This window comes from Muscardinus avellanarius, assembly GCF_963383645.1.
Source record: "Muscardinus avellanarius genome assembly, chromosome: 10".
Classification (NCBI taxonomy): Eukaryota; Metazoa; Chordata; class Mammalia; order Rodentia; family Gliridae; genus Muscardinus; species Muscardinus avellanarius.
In genome coordinates this window covers 17,393,747-17,410,977 of record NC_137796.1, presented here as the reverse complement: position 1 = coordinate 17,410,977, position 17,231 = coordinate 17,393,747, and the positions used below count along the sequence as shown (strand labels likewise).

At 47.5% G+C, this 17,231-nt stretch overlaps 1 protein-coding gene across 3 annotated transcripts in view; it reads left to right on the top strand.

The window, feature by feature from the left end:
- CDH1 (cadherin 1) overlaps window positions 1-17,231 on the top strand; it is a gene marked incomplete at its 5' end in the record, with an annotated part of 84,490 nt that overhangs the window by 56,277 nt on the left and 10,982 nt on the right. For 2 of the 3 annotated variants that reach the window (XM_080702057.1, XM_080702056.1), the window contains 8 exons: window positions 5,342-5,485; window positions 5,612-5,767; window positions 6,780-6,924; window positions 9,033-9,208; window positions 9,474-9,602; window positions 10,642-10,824; window positions 12,537-12,781; window positions 15,150-15,295. In XM_080702057.1, coding sequence (XP_080558183.1) covers window positions 5,342-5,485; window positions 5,612-5,767; window positions 6,780-6,924; window positions 9,033-9,208; window positions 9,474-9,602; window positions 10,642-10,824; window positions 12,537-12,781; window positions 15,150-15,295 — 1,324 coding nt within the window. The remainder of the gene's footprint in view (window positions 1-5,341; window positions 5,486-5,611; window positions 5,768-6,779; window positions 6,925-9,032; window positions 9,209-9,473; window positions 9,603-10,641; window positions 10,825-12,536; window positions 12,782-15,149; window positions 15,296-17,231) is intronic. The other variant, XM_080702058.1, reaches the window with a different exon arrangement.

Sequence of the window (17,231 nt, the reverse complement as noted above, 5' to 3'; positions counted from 1 at the left end):
GACATTTTGGGGCTGGATAATCTTGGGTTTTGGAGTCTGTTCTGTGCATTGTAGTATGTTAAGCAAAATCTCTGGCCTGAATTCTCTAAAGGCCAGAAGCCCCTCTGCCAATTGTGACAATTAAAAATACCTCCAAGTACAGCCAGTGCTCCCTGCGGGGGAGGATCACCCCCAGTGGAGGGCGACTGGTCTAACTGAGCTCACTATTGTTGGATATCGGAGCTGTTGTTGGGCTGTGGGGATCAGATAGTATAGAATAGTGGGTCAAGGCAGGGACCGTGTCTGGGATTGAATCTGTCTGCCATTGGCCACCCAAGTAACCACAGAAGAGTTTTTTACCCTGTCTAGGGTTGGTTTTCCTTGTCTGTAAAATGAAGGTAATGGTGAGGACTGGATGAATTCACACATGCTAAGGGTATGCTAGGCATATGCAGTCAGTATCCTCAGGGATTGGTTCCAGGACTCCCCGTTCCCCCTCTTGGATACCAAATGCTCAAGTCTTGTATATAAAATGGCATTTGAGCCGGGTGTGGTGGCACACACTTGTAATCCCAGCATTTGGGAGGCTGAGACAGGAGGATTGAGGTTCCCAGCCAGCCTCAGCTACTTAGTGAGGTCCTTTGCAACTCAGTGAGACCCTGTTTCAAAGTAAAGAATAAAAAATAGGGCAGGAGGTGAGGCTCAGAGGTAGAATGACCCTGGGTTCCATCCCTAGTACTGCAAAAAAAAAAATAAAAAGAAAAAGAAAAAAAGAAAGAAAATGACAAGTAAAAAGCTGTTAGCACAGACTTCTTAAATTTTTTTTAAATTTTTGATACTGAGGATTGAACCTGGGGACATTTTACCTCTGAGCTACAACTACAACCCCAGCCCTTTTTTATTTTTTATTTTGAAATAGGATTTTGCTAAGTTGTTGAGTCTGGCCTTGAACCCATGATCCTGCTGTTTCAGCCTCCTAAGTACTGAGATTATCAGCATGCGGGACCATGCCTGCCTAGTACAAACCTTTTTTTTTTTTAACTGCTTTTTATTTTTTATTTTTAATTTTTTTTTTGTGTGTGGTACTGGAGGTGGAATCCAGAGGCTTTTCTACCTCTGGGCTATACTCCCAGACCTATTTTATACTTTATTTGGAAACAGGGTCTCACTAAGTTGCTGAGAGCCTCACTAAGTAGCTGAGGCTGGCTTCGAACCTGTGCGATCCTCCTGTCTCAGCCTCCCAAGTGAGGGGATTACAAGTGCGTGCCCCCACGCCCAGCTTTTTATGCTATACCCTCAGACCTATTTTTTATTCTTTATTTGGAAACAGGGTCTCACTGAGTTGTGGAGGGCCTCACTAAGTACCTGAGGCTGGCTGTGAACTGCGAACCTCCTGTCTTAGCCTCCCAAATGCTGGGATTACAAGCGTGCACCACCACGCCTGGCTCAGACTTTTTTTGTGTGTGTGTGGTACTGAAGGTGGAACCCAGGGGCCTTCTACCTCTGGGCTACACTCCCAGACCTATTTTATATTTTATTTGGAAACAGGGTCTCACCAAGTTTCAGAGAGCCTCATTTAGTAGCTGAGGCTGGTTTCGAACCTGTGCAATCCTCTTGTCTCAGTCTACCAAGCGCAGGGATTACAAGCGTGCGCCACCACGCCCGGCCAGACCATTTTTTTTTTTTTTTTTTAGAAAATATTTTTAATCCACAGTTGGTTGGGTCTGTACTGTGAACCAGACACAGAAGGCCTGCTGTACTAGGTACTCATTAGCTGTCGTTATTATTTTCCTCCCGGAGGCTTAATGAATGAGAGGTAAATCCTCCCATCACTTTACTCTTGCTGTTTGCAGTGGGGCGTCGTGGCATTAAAGCGGAAGAACCAGCGGGCAGCACTTGCCCTGCTGGACTGCCCCTCGCTCAGGACCCTTCCCTTCCGGCCCCACGGGGCCTGGTGACGAGCCGTGGCCCACGCGAGGAGCCTGGGAAATACGGAACAGCCAGAGATGGATTGGCCAGGAGTGGAAGGGTGCATGGCTGCCCAGGCTCTTGGCAAGAATGTTTCTGGAGGTTGTTACCAAAAGCCAAAGCCTCTGCCAGTTTGGAAAGTGCTCCCACGGCACATCCAACCAGCACGTGTCTCTGGGGGACGTTCTGCTGGGCCCTCCTCACTGCCCTGCAGGGGTGAGCTGTGCCTCGGTGCCAAAGCCTCTAAGGCTGGCTTCCGTCTCTCTCTCTGAGGACTCGTGAGATTCTTGGAAATAGCCCTCCTGATAGAACTAATTTTTCTCAGTGGTGTAATCAGGCCAGAAAAATTAGGGACTTCTTAGAACTCTGTTAACACAGCTTCCTGTCTCCAGGCTCAGGTTGGCTGGTCTCGCACTCGAGCAAGCTCAGCGCAGTGAAGGCCCGCTGGGCCGGGGCCCGTGGACGCCGCTTATGCCCACGAGATGGCTTTGAGCTTGGTCCTTCTCCCGTTCTCCCCCTCACCGCTGCCAACTTTGCTTCCGCCTGCATCGGTTGTATCAGGATTAGGTTCACGTATATGTTACGTGAAGCCACTAATTACGGTGGACGGCGCTACTAGAAAGACACCACAGCCCAGTGTCTCCCATCCAGTCCGACGCGCCCTCCGTCGTTACGTATCGAGTGCCCACCATGTGTTTCCGTGCTACTCTAAGGACATTACCTGCAGGACCGGTGTCTCATTCCACCCTTCCACAAACTCTGCAGTGTGGGCCCTAGACGTCAGGGAACTGGCACAGAGAAGTTAAGTGATCTGTCCTGAGCAAGGAGGTGTCACTACGAGGGTTCAAAGCCAGGCAGCCGAGCCCCAGCGCCTGCTGCTGGCCCAGACTGGCCTCTCTCTGTGGGAGTCAAGTGCAAGGAGTGTCTACATGGTTAGTGTGCAGGATTGGGGGTGTCCTGTGATGATACTGGGCACATCTCATATCTGTCTTTTACATCTTTTTTTTGTTTTCTTTCTTGCGGCACTGGGGATGGAATCCAGGGGCATTCTATCTCCGAACTACATCCCCAGCCCTATTTTTTATTTTTTATTTTGAAACAGGGTCTCACTGAGTTGCAAAGGACCTAAGTAGCTGAGGCTGTCTGTGATCCACAATCGATCCTCCTGTCTCAGACTCCCAAATGCTGGGTTTACAAGCATGTGCCGCCACGCCTGGCTTGGCTCTGTCTTTTACATCTTGAATCTAAACAAAAGCCAAACCAGGCATGGTAGCACATGCCTGTAATCCCAGCACTTGAGAGAGACAGAAGGACTGCAGGTTTGAGACTAGCTTTGACAACATAGCGAGACTCTTAACAACCTAGTGAGACCCTGTTTCAAAACAAAGAAAGAGGCTGGGCGTGGTGGCGCACGCTTGTAATCCCTGCGCTTGGGAGGCGGAGACAGGAGGATCGCACAGGTTCGAAGCCAGCCTTTCTGGCTTAAGAGACTCTGTTTTTCAATAAATAAATAAGTAAATAAGCAAACAAACAAATAAATATGTAAACAAACAAGCAAACAAATGTGTGAAAATGAATATGTAAATATGTAAATAAATACGTAAATATACATATACATATATATTAGGTCTGGGAGTGTAGCCCGGAGGTAGAAAGGTTTCCAGGAACCCCAGCACCACCAAAAAAACCACCACCAACAACAAAAGAAACACAAAGAAATATAAAAACGGCTGGAGATGTAGCTCAGAGGTAGAATTCCCCAGGGTTCAATCCCTTGTACTAAAAAAAAAAAAAAAAAAAAAAAAAAAGCAGGGAAACAGGGCTTGAATGAAACTTTGTGAACAGAGCTGAGTGGCCGTGAGCGAGTGTCCTTGTGTGGAGGCTGGAGATGGACTCTTCCTCTGGAGACTTTACTGTGTCATCACTAATCATTCTCAAATACTTAACCAATTTTACTCTCTTCTTTCCCTGATTGTGCATTAAGTTATCTGTATTGAATGTGAAAACTGTTCAATACAAATCTCGAAGGATGATTTTGGTTCCCATCCCAATGGCTTCCATTAGAACAAATGGAAACTGTATAGATGTGGCTCGTGAGACTGGGAGATTTGTATCGATCACAAAGTACTTCTTGGTAGCAGTTCCCAAAACTTATTTGGCAGATAATTCCACTTTGGGGAACTATGTCCCTAAGAGAAACACAAGAGAAAAGAAATTGAAAACACCCAGTTATTGAAAAAAACTGATATTAAATCATATTGCAGAGTATAATATTGCTGTAAAGGTGGCAGATGTAGCCAGGCGTGGTGGCGCACGCTTGTAATCCCCACGCTTGGGAGGCTGAGATAGGAGGATCGCACAGGTTCAAAGCCAGCCTCGGCTACTGAGTGAGGCTCTCAGCAACTCAGTGAGACCCTGTTTCCAAATAAAGTATAAAATAGGTCTGGGAGTATAGCCCGGAGGTAGAAAAGCACCTGGGTTCCACCCCCAGGACCACCAAAAAAAAAAAAGGTGACAGATGTATTACCTGGCTTGAATAACTTGTAAGTTACAATACCAAGCCTATACTCGTGTATGCATAATGACTACCTGAACTCTGGACACTGTGAAGGATATGTGGCTTATATTAGTCACCTTTCCATCCCTATAACAAAACACACAAGACAACAGACTTATAAAGAGAAAAGGTTATTTTGGCTCCTGGTTTTAGAGGTTCTAATCCAAGACTACATGGCCTTTTTCATTTGTTCCTTTGGTGAGGAAAACACATCATGGTAGGATCGTGTGACCAAATAAACTGCTTACCTCATAATCCAAGAAGCAAAGAGGAAAAGACTGGGTTCCACGGTCCTCCCGGAGAGCACCCCACCGCCGATAATCTGAAGCCCCCTCATTCAGCCTCAGAGTTTCCACCAACTCCCCATGGCACCACACTGGGGACCAAGTCTTAACACACTGAACTTTGGAAAATTCAATATCCAAACCTACAGCAGCAGTGGAGGGTTTCATTGGCTTTGGTTTGGGCTTTTTACTTTGGAAGATGGATATAATTTATTTAAAGGAGCCAGGTATGGTGATGTACACCTATAATAATCTCAGTACTCGGGAGGCTGAAACAGGAGGATTGTAGGTTTGAGGCCAGCCCCAGCAACTTAGCAAGTCCTTGTTTCGAAATAAAAAATAAAAATAGGGCTCGAGTTGTAGCTTAGAAGTAGAATTCCTCTGGGTTTAATTCTATTACCTTCCCCTCAATTGTTGGGAAGAGATGGTGTCATTAAGTCAAAACCCTACATTGCTTTCTAGCGGGAGGTAGAGGTGCTGACCAGGTAGGTAGGATGGGTGGACTCGAGCATCTGTCCTGGGTGACCTCACTTTTCTTCTCCTCTGCATTTAGGACTCTTCCTCTGGAACTCGGACAGAAGTGCTCACATTCCCCGGCCCCTATCATGGTCTCAGAAGACAGAAGAGAGACTGGGTTATCCCTCCCATCAGCTGCCCAGAAAATGAAAAAGGCCCATTTCCCAAAAAACTGGTTCAGGTAGAGAAGAAAGTTCTCTATTTCTCTGGGAGGACTTTGGCGGGGAAAGACCAAAAGAGAAAAGGGGAAAGACCCGGTGTTGGGATCTGCCCTTGCCAATTCTATTCCTGTCTGTCTTATGTTCAGATCAAATCCAACAGAGACAAAGAAACCACGGTTTTCTACAGCATCACTGGCCAGGGAGCTGACACACCACCAGTTGGTGTGTTTACTATTGAAAGGGAAACTGGATGGCTGAAGGTGACGGAGCCCCTGGATAGAGAGAAAATCGCCAAGTACACCGTGAGTATCTCGCAGAAGCTCCCTGACCGTGCGGCAACACCTGTCCAAACTGTTGTGGTCAACTCATGTTGGAAGCCCAGATCGGACGCTCCAGACATGTGAAGAGCTGAACTTGATGTCTCTTGACCTTGTTTTAGTTGTGTGTGTGTGTGTGTGTGTGTGTGTGTGTGTGTGTGTGTGTGGTGCTGGGGATTGAACTCAGGGGCATTCTACCTTCAAACTATGCTACTTGTGATTCTCCTGTCTTGGCCTCCCAAGTACTGGGATTACAGGTGTGGGCCGCCATGTCAGGTTCAATTTTACCTCGAGTGCAGCGAGTTCTTTAGGCATTTGCCTGATCTCTAGTTCTGATGGCCCGCCTTCCCCTGGAACAGGAGGGAGGTCTGACCGGTGGGTATGTCCTGTAGCCCATGGTTCTTTTTTTCTTTTTTTTTTCAGTACTAGGGATCGAACCCAGGGGCATTCTACCCCCGAGCTACAACCCCAGCCCTATTTTTATTCTTTATTTTGAATCATGGTCTCACTGAATTGCAAAGGGCCTCACTAAGTAGCTGAGGCTGTCCACGAACCTGCGATCCTCCTGTCACAGCCTCCCAAAATCTGGGATTACAAGCGTGAACCACCATACCCATCTTTTTTTTTTTTTTTTTAAATTTTGAAGCCAGGCATGATATTCCATGCTTATAATCCCAGTACTTGGGAGGCCAAGACAGGAGGTGCATTCTACCTCTGAGCTACACTCCTATCCTATTTTTTATTCTTTATTTTGAACTGGGTTTCACTGAATTGTGAAGGGCCCCACTAAGTACTGAGGCTGGCTGCAAACCTGCGATCCTCCTGTCTCAGCCTCCCAAGTACTGGGATTATAGGCGTGCGCCACCACGCCCAGCTGTAGCCCATGATTCTGAGCTTGTCCTGATGTGGTTTTCTGGGGTCTCACGGTGGGGAGCAGGCCCCGTCTCCCACTCTTTTCCCTTGTCGGGGCCCATGTAACCCTTCTCGGCTCCTGCAGCTCTTCTCCCACGCCGTGTCCTCCAACGGGAACGCTGTGGAGGAGCCCATGGAGATCGTGATCACGGTGACGGACCAGAACGACAACAAGCCCGAGTTCATCAAGGAGGTGTTTGAGGGCTCTGTCATGGAAGGCGCTCTTCCAGGTACGTCAGAACAAGGAGCTGCAGGCGTAGGGTCGGTGGACCCCAGAGTGTGAGGGCTGGAGATTGGGGTCAGTGCTCTGGAACTGACTGCGCATAGGGACAGAACTTCTGTGGAGCCCAAGGAACATTCTAGAGAAACATATACAATAGGAACAGGTTTTTTTTTGTTTTTGTTTTTTCAGGTCTGGGGATGGAACCCACGGGCTTTAGGCCTCTGAGCTACACCCCCTGCCCTATTTTTTTATTCTATATTTTGAAATAGGATCTCGCTAAGTTGCAGAGGGCCTCACTAAGTAGCTGAGGCAGTTTGCGAACCGCGATCCTCCTGTCTCAGCCTCCCAAGTATTAATTAATTATCTTGACTTTTTTTGTGTGTGTGTGGTACTGGGGATGGAACCCAGAGGTTTTCTACCTCCAGGCTACACTCCCAGACCTATGTTATATTTTATTTGGAAACAGGGTCTCACTAAGTAGTTGAGGCTGACTTCAATCCTGCACCATACTCCTTTCTCAGACTCCCAAGTACTGGAATTAAAAGCTTGTGCCACCACGCCCGGCTAGTTACCCTGACTTTTATAAATTTTTTTTTGGTGGTCCTGGGGTTCCTGGAAGCCCTTCCACCTCCGGGCTACACTCCCAGACCTATTTTATACTTTTTTATTTTTGGAAACAGGGTCTCTTAAGCCAGCGCGGCTGGCTTCGAACCTGCGGGATCCTCCTGTCTCCGCCTCCCAAGCGCGGGGATTACAAGCGTGCACCACCGTGCCCGGCGACTTTTATCAAATTAAAAAAAAAAAAATTTTGTGCCAGGTATGGTGTCACAATCCTGCAATCCCAGGACAGGAGGATTGCAACTTAGTGAGGCTCTCAGAAACTTAGTGAGATATTGTTTCCAAATAAAAAATAAAATAGGACTGGGGGAATATCCTGGAGGTAAAAGGCTCCTAGGTTGCATCCGAATTACAGATAGATAGATAGATAGGGTAAGATACATAACTTAAATTGATATACTATTTGTATAACCTGGGTTTTGAGGAAGTAATCCCTTTTTTCCTTTTGTATTAGGGGTTGAACCCAGGAGCACACTTGTGAGCTATGCCCCCGGCCCTTCTTTTTTGTTTTGAAACAGAGCCTGCTTAGTTGCTGAGCATCTTGGGGCTGGCCTCAAACCTGGGATACTCCCATCTCAGCCTTCCAAGAGCCAGGTTTGCAGGCATGAGCCGCCACATTAGCTAGTATGTATGTATGTATGTATGTATGTAGGCATGAGCCGCCACATTAGCTAGTATGTATGTATGTATGCATGTAGGCATGAGCCGCCACATTAGCTAGTATGTATGTATGTATGTATGTATGTATGTAGGCATGAGCTGCCACATTAGCTAGTATGTATGTATGTATGTATGTATGATCTTGCTAAACCGCTGAGAGTCTACTAAGTTGTGAAGGCTTGACCTCGAAACTGCAAACCTGTCTCAGCCTTCCAGCTACTGGGATTATGCAGGAGTGTGCCACCGCATCTGGTTTGCTGGCCTTCTTTAATTTCTTCTTTATGACTCGTGTATTTAAACCTTGTCCTTTTCTTCTCTTGGACTAGTTGTATCTATTGAATTTTTTTTTTTTTTTTTTGCACTGGGATTGAACCCAGGGGCATTCTACCTCTGCGCTACACCCCCAGAAAGTTGGATTCTTTGAACACAGCTCATTTGGTGCTGTGCCTTCTTCCTTCCCTACCAATCTGCTGAGAATTTCAGAGATAAGTAGAGAGCAGCCGAGCAGGCTAGCACGCATCTATAATCTTGGTACTTGGGAGACCAAGACAGGAAGATCGCAGGTTCAGGACAGCCTGCACAACAGTGCAGGACCCTCCGCAACCTACCAAGACCTCATTTCACAACAGAAAATCAAAAGGGCTGGGGTGTCACTTGAAGGTAGAATGCCCCTAGGTTCAGTCCCTAGTTCCAAGAGACAGGAAGCACAGAGCAGGGAGCCGTGACAGAGTACAGTCTCCAGGCCCTCTCAGCACTCAGGAAGGGACCGGGCGGTGCTGTATGGAGAGGTCCCAGAGCGCAGCCTGACCAGATCTTCGTCTCCCTCCACGCTTCCAGGAACCTCGGTGATGCAGGTGTCGGCCACGGACGCGGACGACGACGTGAACACCTACAACGCCGCCATCGTGTACTCCATCCTCAGTCAGGAGCCCGAGCTGCCCCACAGCAGCATGTTCACCATCAACGGGCTCACGGGGGTCATCAGCGTGGTCACCACCGGGCTGGACCGAGAGGTCGGCGGGGCCCGGGGCGTCCCGTGCGAGTCCAAAGGCGCACTAGCCAATTCCCATGGATCTGGCAAAACTCTGCTGAGGCCAATGTGGGCGATGGTCTGAACTTTGCACCTGAACATCTGCCCAGAGGTTCTGCGCCTACTTGGCCGCCTACTTGGCGGCAGCCTGGCCTTTAAGCAGTGATAAAATCCCCTGGTTGGGTATATGCAATGGGGTGGCTGTCGCCGCGGGTCCTGACGCGGGTCTGTGTGTTCTGTCTTGGCAGAGTTTCCCCATATACACGCTGGTGGTCCAGGCTGCCGACCTTCAGGGCGAGGGGCTGAGCACTACGGCCACGGCGCTGATCACCGTCACGGACACCAACGACAACCCGCCCGTCTTCAACCCCACCTCGGTAATTCCGCCTCTTCTCGCGTGCTTTCCAGAAAAAAACTGTCATGAACCACGCTGCGCACCTGCTCGTGGGCGGACCCCTTGACACTCCTCCCCAGGACAGTGAAGGCCAATTTCACACCCATGAGCAGGCATCTTGGGATCTCAGCTGTCTTTGAGCATCTTTCTCCCATTGTTGACCTAAAGCCCATTGGTGGAGGATTATCCAATGGCAAAAAGAACCTGTTGAACCCATGGCCTCATATCATGCATCTTGGTAGCAACCTTACTGGGTTTCACGTATTCATCAAATAAGAAAATACTTGTTAGATACTGGAGATAGAGTCACAAAGAAAGCAGATAAAGATTCTAGACTCATGAAGCTTATAGTCTAACCAGGGAGATATTAAGTAACTTATGGGAATTACTGACTGCCAGGATTATTAATATATTCAAGGAGAAGATGCTTAGAGCCAAGTACAAGAATTTTATTTATTTTTTGTTTATTTTTTGTTTTTTTCATTCTTGGTGGCACTGGGGTTCCTGGAAGCCCTTCTACCTCCGGGCTGCACTCCCAGACCTATTTTATATTTTTATTTGAAAATAGGGTCTCCTAAGCCAGCGCGCGCAGCTGGCTTCGAACCTTCGCGATCCTCCTGTCTCCACCTCCTAAGCGCGGGGATTACAAGCGTGCGCCACCACACCTGGCCAAGAATTTTAAATCTTAATGAATTAGTCCATTTAGTATCAGAGACTTTAAACAAGTAAGGTCGACTTGTTTCACATAGATTACAAAAGGCCCAGGGGCAATTACTGGTCCATCATCCTTAAGACAAGACTTGTATCCTCAATGCTACCTCATGGCCCAAGATGGCTGCTTTAGCTCCAGCCAGTCTCATGCATACTAGCTTTTCTTCCTATAGGAAAGGAGGGCCAGTTCCTAGAGTGGACACAGCCTTTGAAACCTTGCCTGGTCACACCATGTCCTCCATGCTTGGACCCGCAGAGACCCGGCTCCACTCTTGATGTCACAATAACCCATCTCTTCCTTTGCTTTACAGTACGTGGGTCAGGTGCTCGAGAATGAGGTCGACGCCGTCATCACGACACTCAAAGTGACCGACGCGGATGCCCCCAACACCCCGGCCTGGGAGGCCGTGTACACCATATTAAATGATAACGAGCAGCTCTTTGTCGTTGTCACAGACCCAGTAACCAACGACGGCATTCTGAAGACAGCAAAGGTTTGTACCGTGGCTGGCAGGGTGCACACAGCGGCATCCAGCTGCTGCCCACTCCCCGTCCCTGGCGCCTTCTCAGGAGTAGATTAGCATTGGCCACGTGGGGGTGGGCGGCTCCCCCAGATTCTCCCGGACCCACTCTGTGACTGCTAAAACTGGAGAGGCAGATATCTGGGCGTGGTGATGCATGCTGGCAGTACTTGGGAGGCTGAGACCAGAGAATCGCAGGTTCGAGGCCAGCCTCAGCTACTTAGTGAGGCCCTCTGCACCTTAGTGAGACCCTGTTTCCAAATAAAAAATAAAATAGGTCTGAGGGTGTAGCCTGGAGGTGGAAGGCCCCTGAATTTCAATTTCCCAGTACCGTCATCGAACAAACAAACAAAAATTTGAAGAGGCTTTAAGATTACTTTTTTGAACAATGTCCTAAAAACTTGAAAAAGTTGAGCCAGGCATGGTTTCGCATTTGGGAGGCTGAGACAGGAGGATTGAGGTTCGCGAACAGCCTCAGCTACTTAGTGAGGCCCTTTGTAACTCAGTGAGACCCTGTTTCTAAATAAAGAATAAAAAATGCCCCTGGGTTCAACCCTCAGTATCACCAAAAAAAAAAAAAAAAAAAAAAAAAAAAGTCAGATGAGTTGCTAGCCCCAGAGCTCTGCTCTCCCCTTCAGCAAGTAAGCAGACATGTTTGTAAACGGCTGGCAAATTACCAGCCAAAAGCACTAGGTAAGGATTTGTTTTTAATAGCATGAAATGTTTCCTGATTTTTATTTTATTCTCTCTCTCTCTTTCTTTTTTTTTTTTTTTTTTGGCTAGGGATTGAACACAGGTGTATTCTACTTCTGAGCTACACCTCCAGCCCTATTTTTTGGCTTTGAAACAGTCTTGTTAAGTTGCTGAGGTTGTCCTCAAACCTGTGATTTTCCTGTTTCAGCCTCCCAAATACTGTAATCCCAGTACTACACCAGATTTTTTTTTTTTTTGAGGTGCTAGAGGTGGAACCCAAGGGCTTTCTACCTCCGGGCTATACTCCCAGACCTATTTTGTACTTTATTGGGAAACAGGGTCTCACTAAGTTGCTGAGAGCCTCACTAAGTAGCTGAGGCTGGCTTCGAACCTGTGCGATCCTTCTGTTTCAGCCTCCTAAGCTCTGGGATTACAAGCGTGCGCCACCACACTCTTTATTTATTTATTTTTTTTCCAATGATGAGGGTTGAACCCAACACCTCTCACATGATGCTAGGTAAGTGCTCTACCACTGAGCTACAAATACACACCCGGTCCCCAGCATTTTATTTATTTAATTAATTTTTTGTATGTATGGCTCTGGGTTTATACTGCCAGCCCTATCTTTTTTTTTTTTTTTTTTTTTTTTGCGGGTCTGGGGATGGAACCCAGAAGCATTTGGCCTCTGAGCTACACTCCCTGCCCAAGTTTTTATTCTTTATTTTGAAACAGGGCCTCACTAAGTAGCTGAGGCTGTCCGCGAACCGTAATCCTCCGGTCTCAGCCTCCCAAATGCTGGGATTACAAGCACGCGCCACCACGCCCGGCTCCCAGCCCTATTTTTAATTTTTACTTTGAAACGGAGTCCGTCCTCAAACCTGCGATCCTCCTGTCTCAGCCTCTCAAGCACCAGGATTACAAGTGCGCACCACCACGTCCAGCTTCGTGGATTTTACGTTTGACTTCTCTTTTTCTTTTCTCTCTCTCTCCAGGGCTTGGATTTCGAGGCGAGACAGCAGTACGTTCTTACCGTGGCAGTGACCAACGTGGCCCCCTTTGAGGTGGCTCTCCAGACCTCCACCGCCACTGTCACCGTGGACGTGATTGACGTGAACGAGGCCCCCATCTTCATACCTGCCGAGAAGAAGGTGGAAGTCCCGGAGGACTTTGGGGTGGGCCTGGAGATCACCTCCTACACCGCCCGCGAGCCGGACACCTTCATGGAGCAGAAGATCACGTGAGTGTGAGGTTTCCTCGCAGCAACTGCACACCGTCGTGCATTTAGAAATTTTCTTACTTAAGAGGCCAGGCATGTGCATGTATGTCTACACAAGTTTTTATCCCACTATGCTGTATGAATACAGTGCACCAATAAAAAAACTTAAAAAAAAAAAGAGGCCAGGCGTGGTGGCACACACTTGTAATCCCAGCGCTTGGGAGGCTGAGAAAGGAGGATCACACAGGCTTTCAGCAACTTAGAATGTTTCCAAATAAAGTATAAAATAGGTCTGGGAGTATAGCCCAGGGGTAGAAAAGCCCCTGGGTTCTACTCCTAGTACCACCAAAAAAAAAAAATAAATAAAAATTTTCTTATTTAGATGTATGTACACACATCATATGCCTTATGTTATGGTTTAAATGGTGCAAAGGGCTCTTTTTCTTATTCAACTGAAGTTTGTTGAATAGAAAAATTAAAATCAGTAGGCAGCTCGGTGCCGCTTTAACCAATCTTTATTACAAAATCAGGAAATAGAGAAGGAAAAGGCAGTATGCTGGTACGCATGCTAGAGAGCCCCAAAGTGGAACCCTAACCCCCCAAAATGGAATTCTAAACCCCCATCTCCATCCCAGCCTTTTAATAGATTTTTTTTGTAATTCTTTATTTTGAAACCGGGTCTCAGTGAGTTGCGGAGGGCCTCACTAAGTAGCTGAGGCTGTCCGTGAACCGCGATCCTCCAGGTCTCAGCCTCCCGAATGCTGGGATTACAAGCGTGCGCCACCACGCCCGGCTTTTTAATAGATTTTATATTGATATCTTCTTATCAGCGTTACCAAGGCAATGGGTTAGTAACTTATCCCTTAGGCAGGTGCCCCTGTGCCTCCGGACAGCGCGCTCACTAAGCGCAGGGGCCAAGGATCTCCCTGGCTTTTGCCTCTATTGCGCTGGGCAGTATTGGTTGCTCATCAACTAGGGTGCTTTGAAGCAGCACAGGGAGTTTCCTTTCCTATACCCAGGCCAGGTGACAGAGGAGAGGAGTGGACAGAGGCACTGATGCCTCTCTATATTTTGGGGGCTAAAGGCCTCAACTGACTCTTAAGGCTTTTACTATCGGTTAATCATTAGAACAAAGGGAAAAGAGAAAGGGGAAATCTGCATTGTAACTGCTGCCGCCCCTCCCTGCCTGAGCGCCTGCGCAGCACCCAGGCTCTGACTACTTTTTACAGTTTGGAAATTAATACCGAAGCGATTTTTCAGTACCAGCACAGCTTACGCATGTCATACGTATAAGGCCTAACGTCAGGAGTATGTCGTGAGAAATGAGTCCTTGTCTGATTTCACCACTGTACAGCATGGTGATGGTTTGTTGTGCTAGCTAAGATGGTTCTTGTCACTGGGCAATGCAATCTTTTTGGGGGAGGGGGGTGGTACTGGGAATTCAGCCCTGGGGCATCTACCTCTGAGCTTCACCCCCAGCCTTTTTTTTTTTTTTTTTTTTGTTTGTTTGTTTGTTTGTTGGGGGGGAAACAGAGTTTTGTTAGGTTGCTGAAAGCCTACTGCTTTGCTAAGGCTGTCCTTGAACCTGAGATCCTCCTGTCTCAGCCTCCCAGGTACTGGGATTACAGGTGTGTGCCACTAGGCCTGGCTTATTTCTTTTCTTTTCTTTTTTCTTTTTTCTTTTTTTTCCCTCCCAGTACTGGGGATGGAACCCAGGGACATTTTACCTCCCAGCTGCACCCCCAGCCCTATTTTTTATTCTTTATTTTGAAATAGGGTCTCGCTGAGTTTCCTTTAAAGGGCGTAGGTAATAGCTGAGGCTGTCTGCGAACCATGATCCTCCTGTCTCAGCCTCCCAAGTACTGGGATTACATGTGTGTGCCACCATGCCTTCTTATACTTATTATATTTTGGTACTGGGGATGGAACCCAGGGGCATTCTACCTCCAAGCGATACACCCAGCCCCCCCCCCCCAAGCCCCCCGAGTCACTGGGATTACAGCTGTTCACCACCAAGCCTGACAACTTTCATGTAGGGTTGAGAGTTTTCAAAATAAAAATATGGGAGCCGGGCGTGGTGGCGCACGCTTGTAATCCCCGTGCTTGGGAGGCTGAGACAGGAGGATCGCGCAGGTTCGAAACCAGCCTCAGCTACTTAGTGAGGCTCTCAGTAACTCAGTGAAAGCCTGTTTCCAAATAAAATATAAAATAGGTCTGGGAGTATAGCCCGGAGGTAGAAGGCCTCTGAGTCCCACCCCCAGTATCACCAAAATTAATTAATTAATTAATTAAAATATGGGAAGTAACGATACAAACGGAAGGGTTCCTTAGATCGCTCCGGCGCCTCGCTGCTTGTTCCCATTCTGAGCCAGAGCTTGTGGCTTTTTAGGTACCGGATTTGGTGGGACGCTGCCAACTGGCTGGAGATTAATCCGGACACTGGTGCCATTTCCACCCGGGCTGAGCTGGACAGAGAGGACTCTGAGCACGTGAAGAACAGCACCTACATGGCCCTCATCATTGCTACGGACAACGGTAGGGTGGACAGCCGCTCGCCTCCTTGGCCCGCTGCCTTTCTGTGTTGTCTGGGTTTTATTTTATTTTATTTTTTTGTACTGGGGATTGAACTCAGGGGCATTCTACCTCCAAGATACACTCCTAGCCCTTTCCATTTTATTCTGCAGTGGAGTCTCCCTGGGTTGCTACAAGTCTCCCTAAATTGCTGAGGCTGGTCTTGAACCTCTGGTCTCAAGCCTCCCAAATACTGGGCTTACAGGCATGCGCCACCGTGCCTGGCCTTTTTATTTTATTTCTAACCAAAAGAATCATCATTGTCAAACATCCAAATAATTTGGGTCAATTAGAAGTTCTTTTCTCTCTTATTTTTTTTTTTGGCAGGTCTGGGGATGGAACCCAGAGGCATTTGACCTCCGAGCTACACCCCCTGCCCAATTTTTTATTCTTTATTTTGAAACAGGGTCTCACTGAGTTGTGCAGAGCCTAACTAAGTAGCTGAGGTTGTCCGCGAACCGCGATCCTCCTGTCTCAGCCTCCCAAATGCTGGGATTACAAGCGTGCGCCACCACGCCGGCTTGTCGAAGTTCTTTTCTCTCTGTCCCTCTCTGTGACTCAGCCCCACTCTCTCCCCAGGAGCCTGTGTTTGTTCCCAGCCCCATGCTTACTACCTCTGTGACCTTGCGCTTAATAATGAATTTTTATGTCAGTTAATTCCTTTACCTGACAAAATGATAGTTCTCCGCCTGGATTGGGCGATTTAATTTATATAAACGTACTTAGAATGTTGTCTGCCAGATACAAGAGCCGTCAGAGCGTCATCTGTACAATCCACAAATGTTATTTTATCATTATCAGTTAGGTATCAGTCCTTCCAGACTTATTTCTGTATAGTTAAATATACTTATATAATATAGACATATAGTTTATTATATTTGTTTATAGGCTCTTTGTTTTATTATGAAAAACATCTCATTCATATTGTTTAAAAAAATTTTTTTTGCAGTACTAGGGATGGAACCCAGGGGCATTCTACCTCCAAGCTACACCCCCAGCCCTATTTTTTAGTCTTTGTTTTGAAGCAGGGTCTCACTGAGTTGCAGAGGGCCTCATCAAGTAGCTGAGGCTGTCCACGAACCGCGGTCCTCTTGTCTCAGCCTCCCAAATGCTGGGATGACAAGTGTGCGCCACCACGCCCGGATCATATTGTTTAAATTTTAAATTTTGAGGGTGGGAGACATAATTGGTAGAATGAACGGTAGAGCACTTGCTTGCATACTATGTGTGAGGCCCTTGGTTCAAACCCTAGGGCTGCAAAATGAATGAATGAATCGCTGGGCACGGTGGTGCACGCCTGTAATCCCAGTACTTGGGAGGCAGAGGCAGGAGGATCTACCACAGGCTTGTGGCCAGCCTCAGCAACTTAGTGAAACGCTGTTTCAAAATAAAACAGCCGGGCGTGGTGGCGCACGCTTGTAATCCCAGCATTCGGGAGGCTGAGACCAGAGGATCGCAGTTCGGGGACAGCCTCAGCTACTTAGTGAGGCCCTCCGCAACTCAGTGAGACCCGGTTTCAAAATAAAGAATAAAAAATAGGGCAGGGGGTGTAGCTCGGAGGTCAAATGCCCCTGGGTTCCACCCCCAGACCCACAAAAAAATAAAATAAAAAAATAAAATAAAATAAAAAAATAAAAAAAATTAAATAGGACTGGGGGGGATGTAGCTCAGAGGTAGAAAGCCCCCTAGGTTCAATCCCCAGTACCCAGACATGCACACACAATAATGACAATAACAATAATAATAATAACCACCGTAGCTATAAGGTAGTAATTCTGAGTGGTGACTTCAGATGTTCCTTTTCCGCCTGCTTTTTTTCCTTCTGGTGCTGGGTATGGAAGCCAGAGTAGCCCACTTGCTAGGCAAGCATTCCACACCCCCAGCCTTTGCCTGCCTTTTA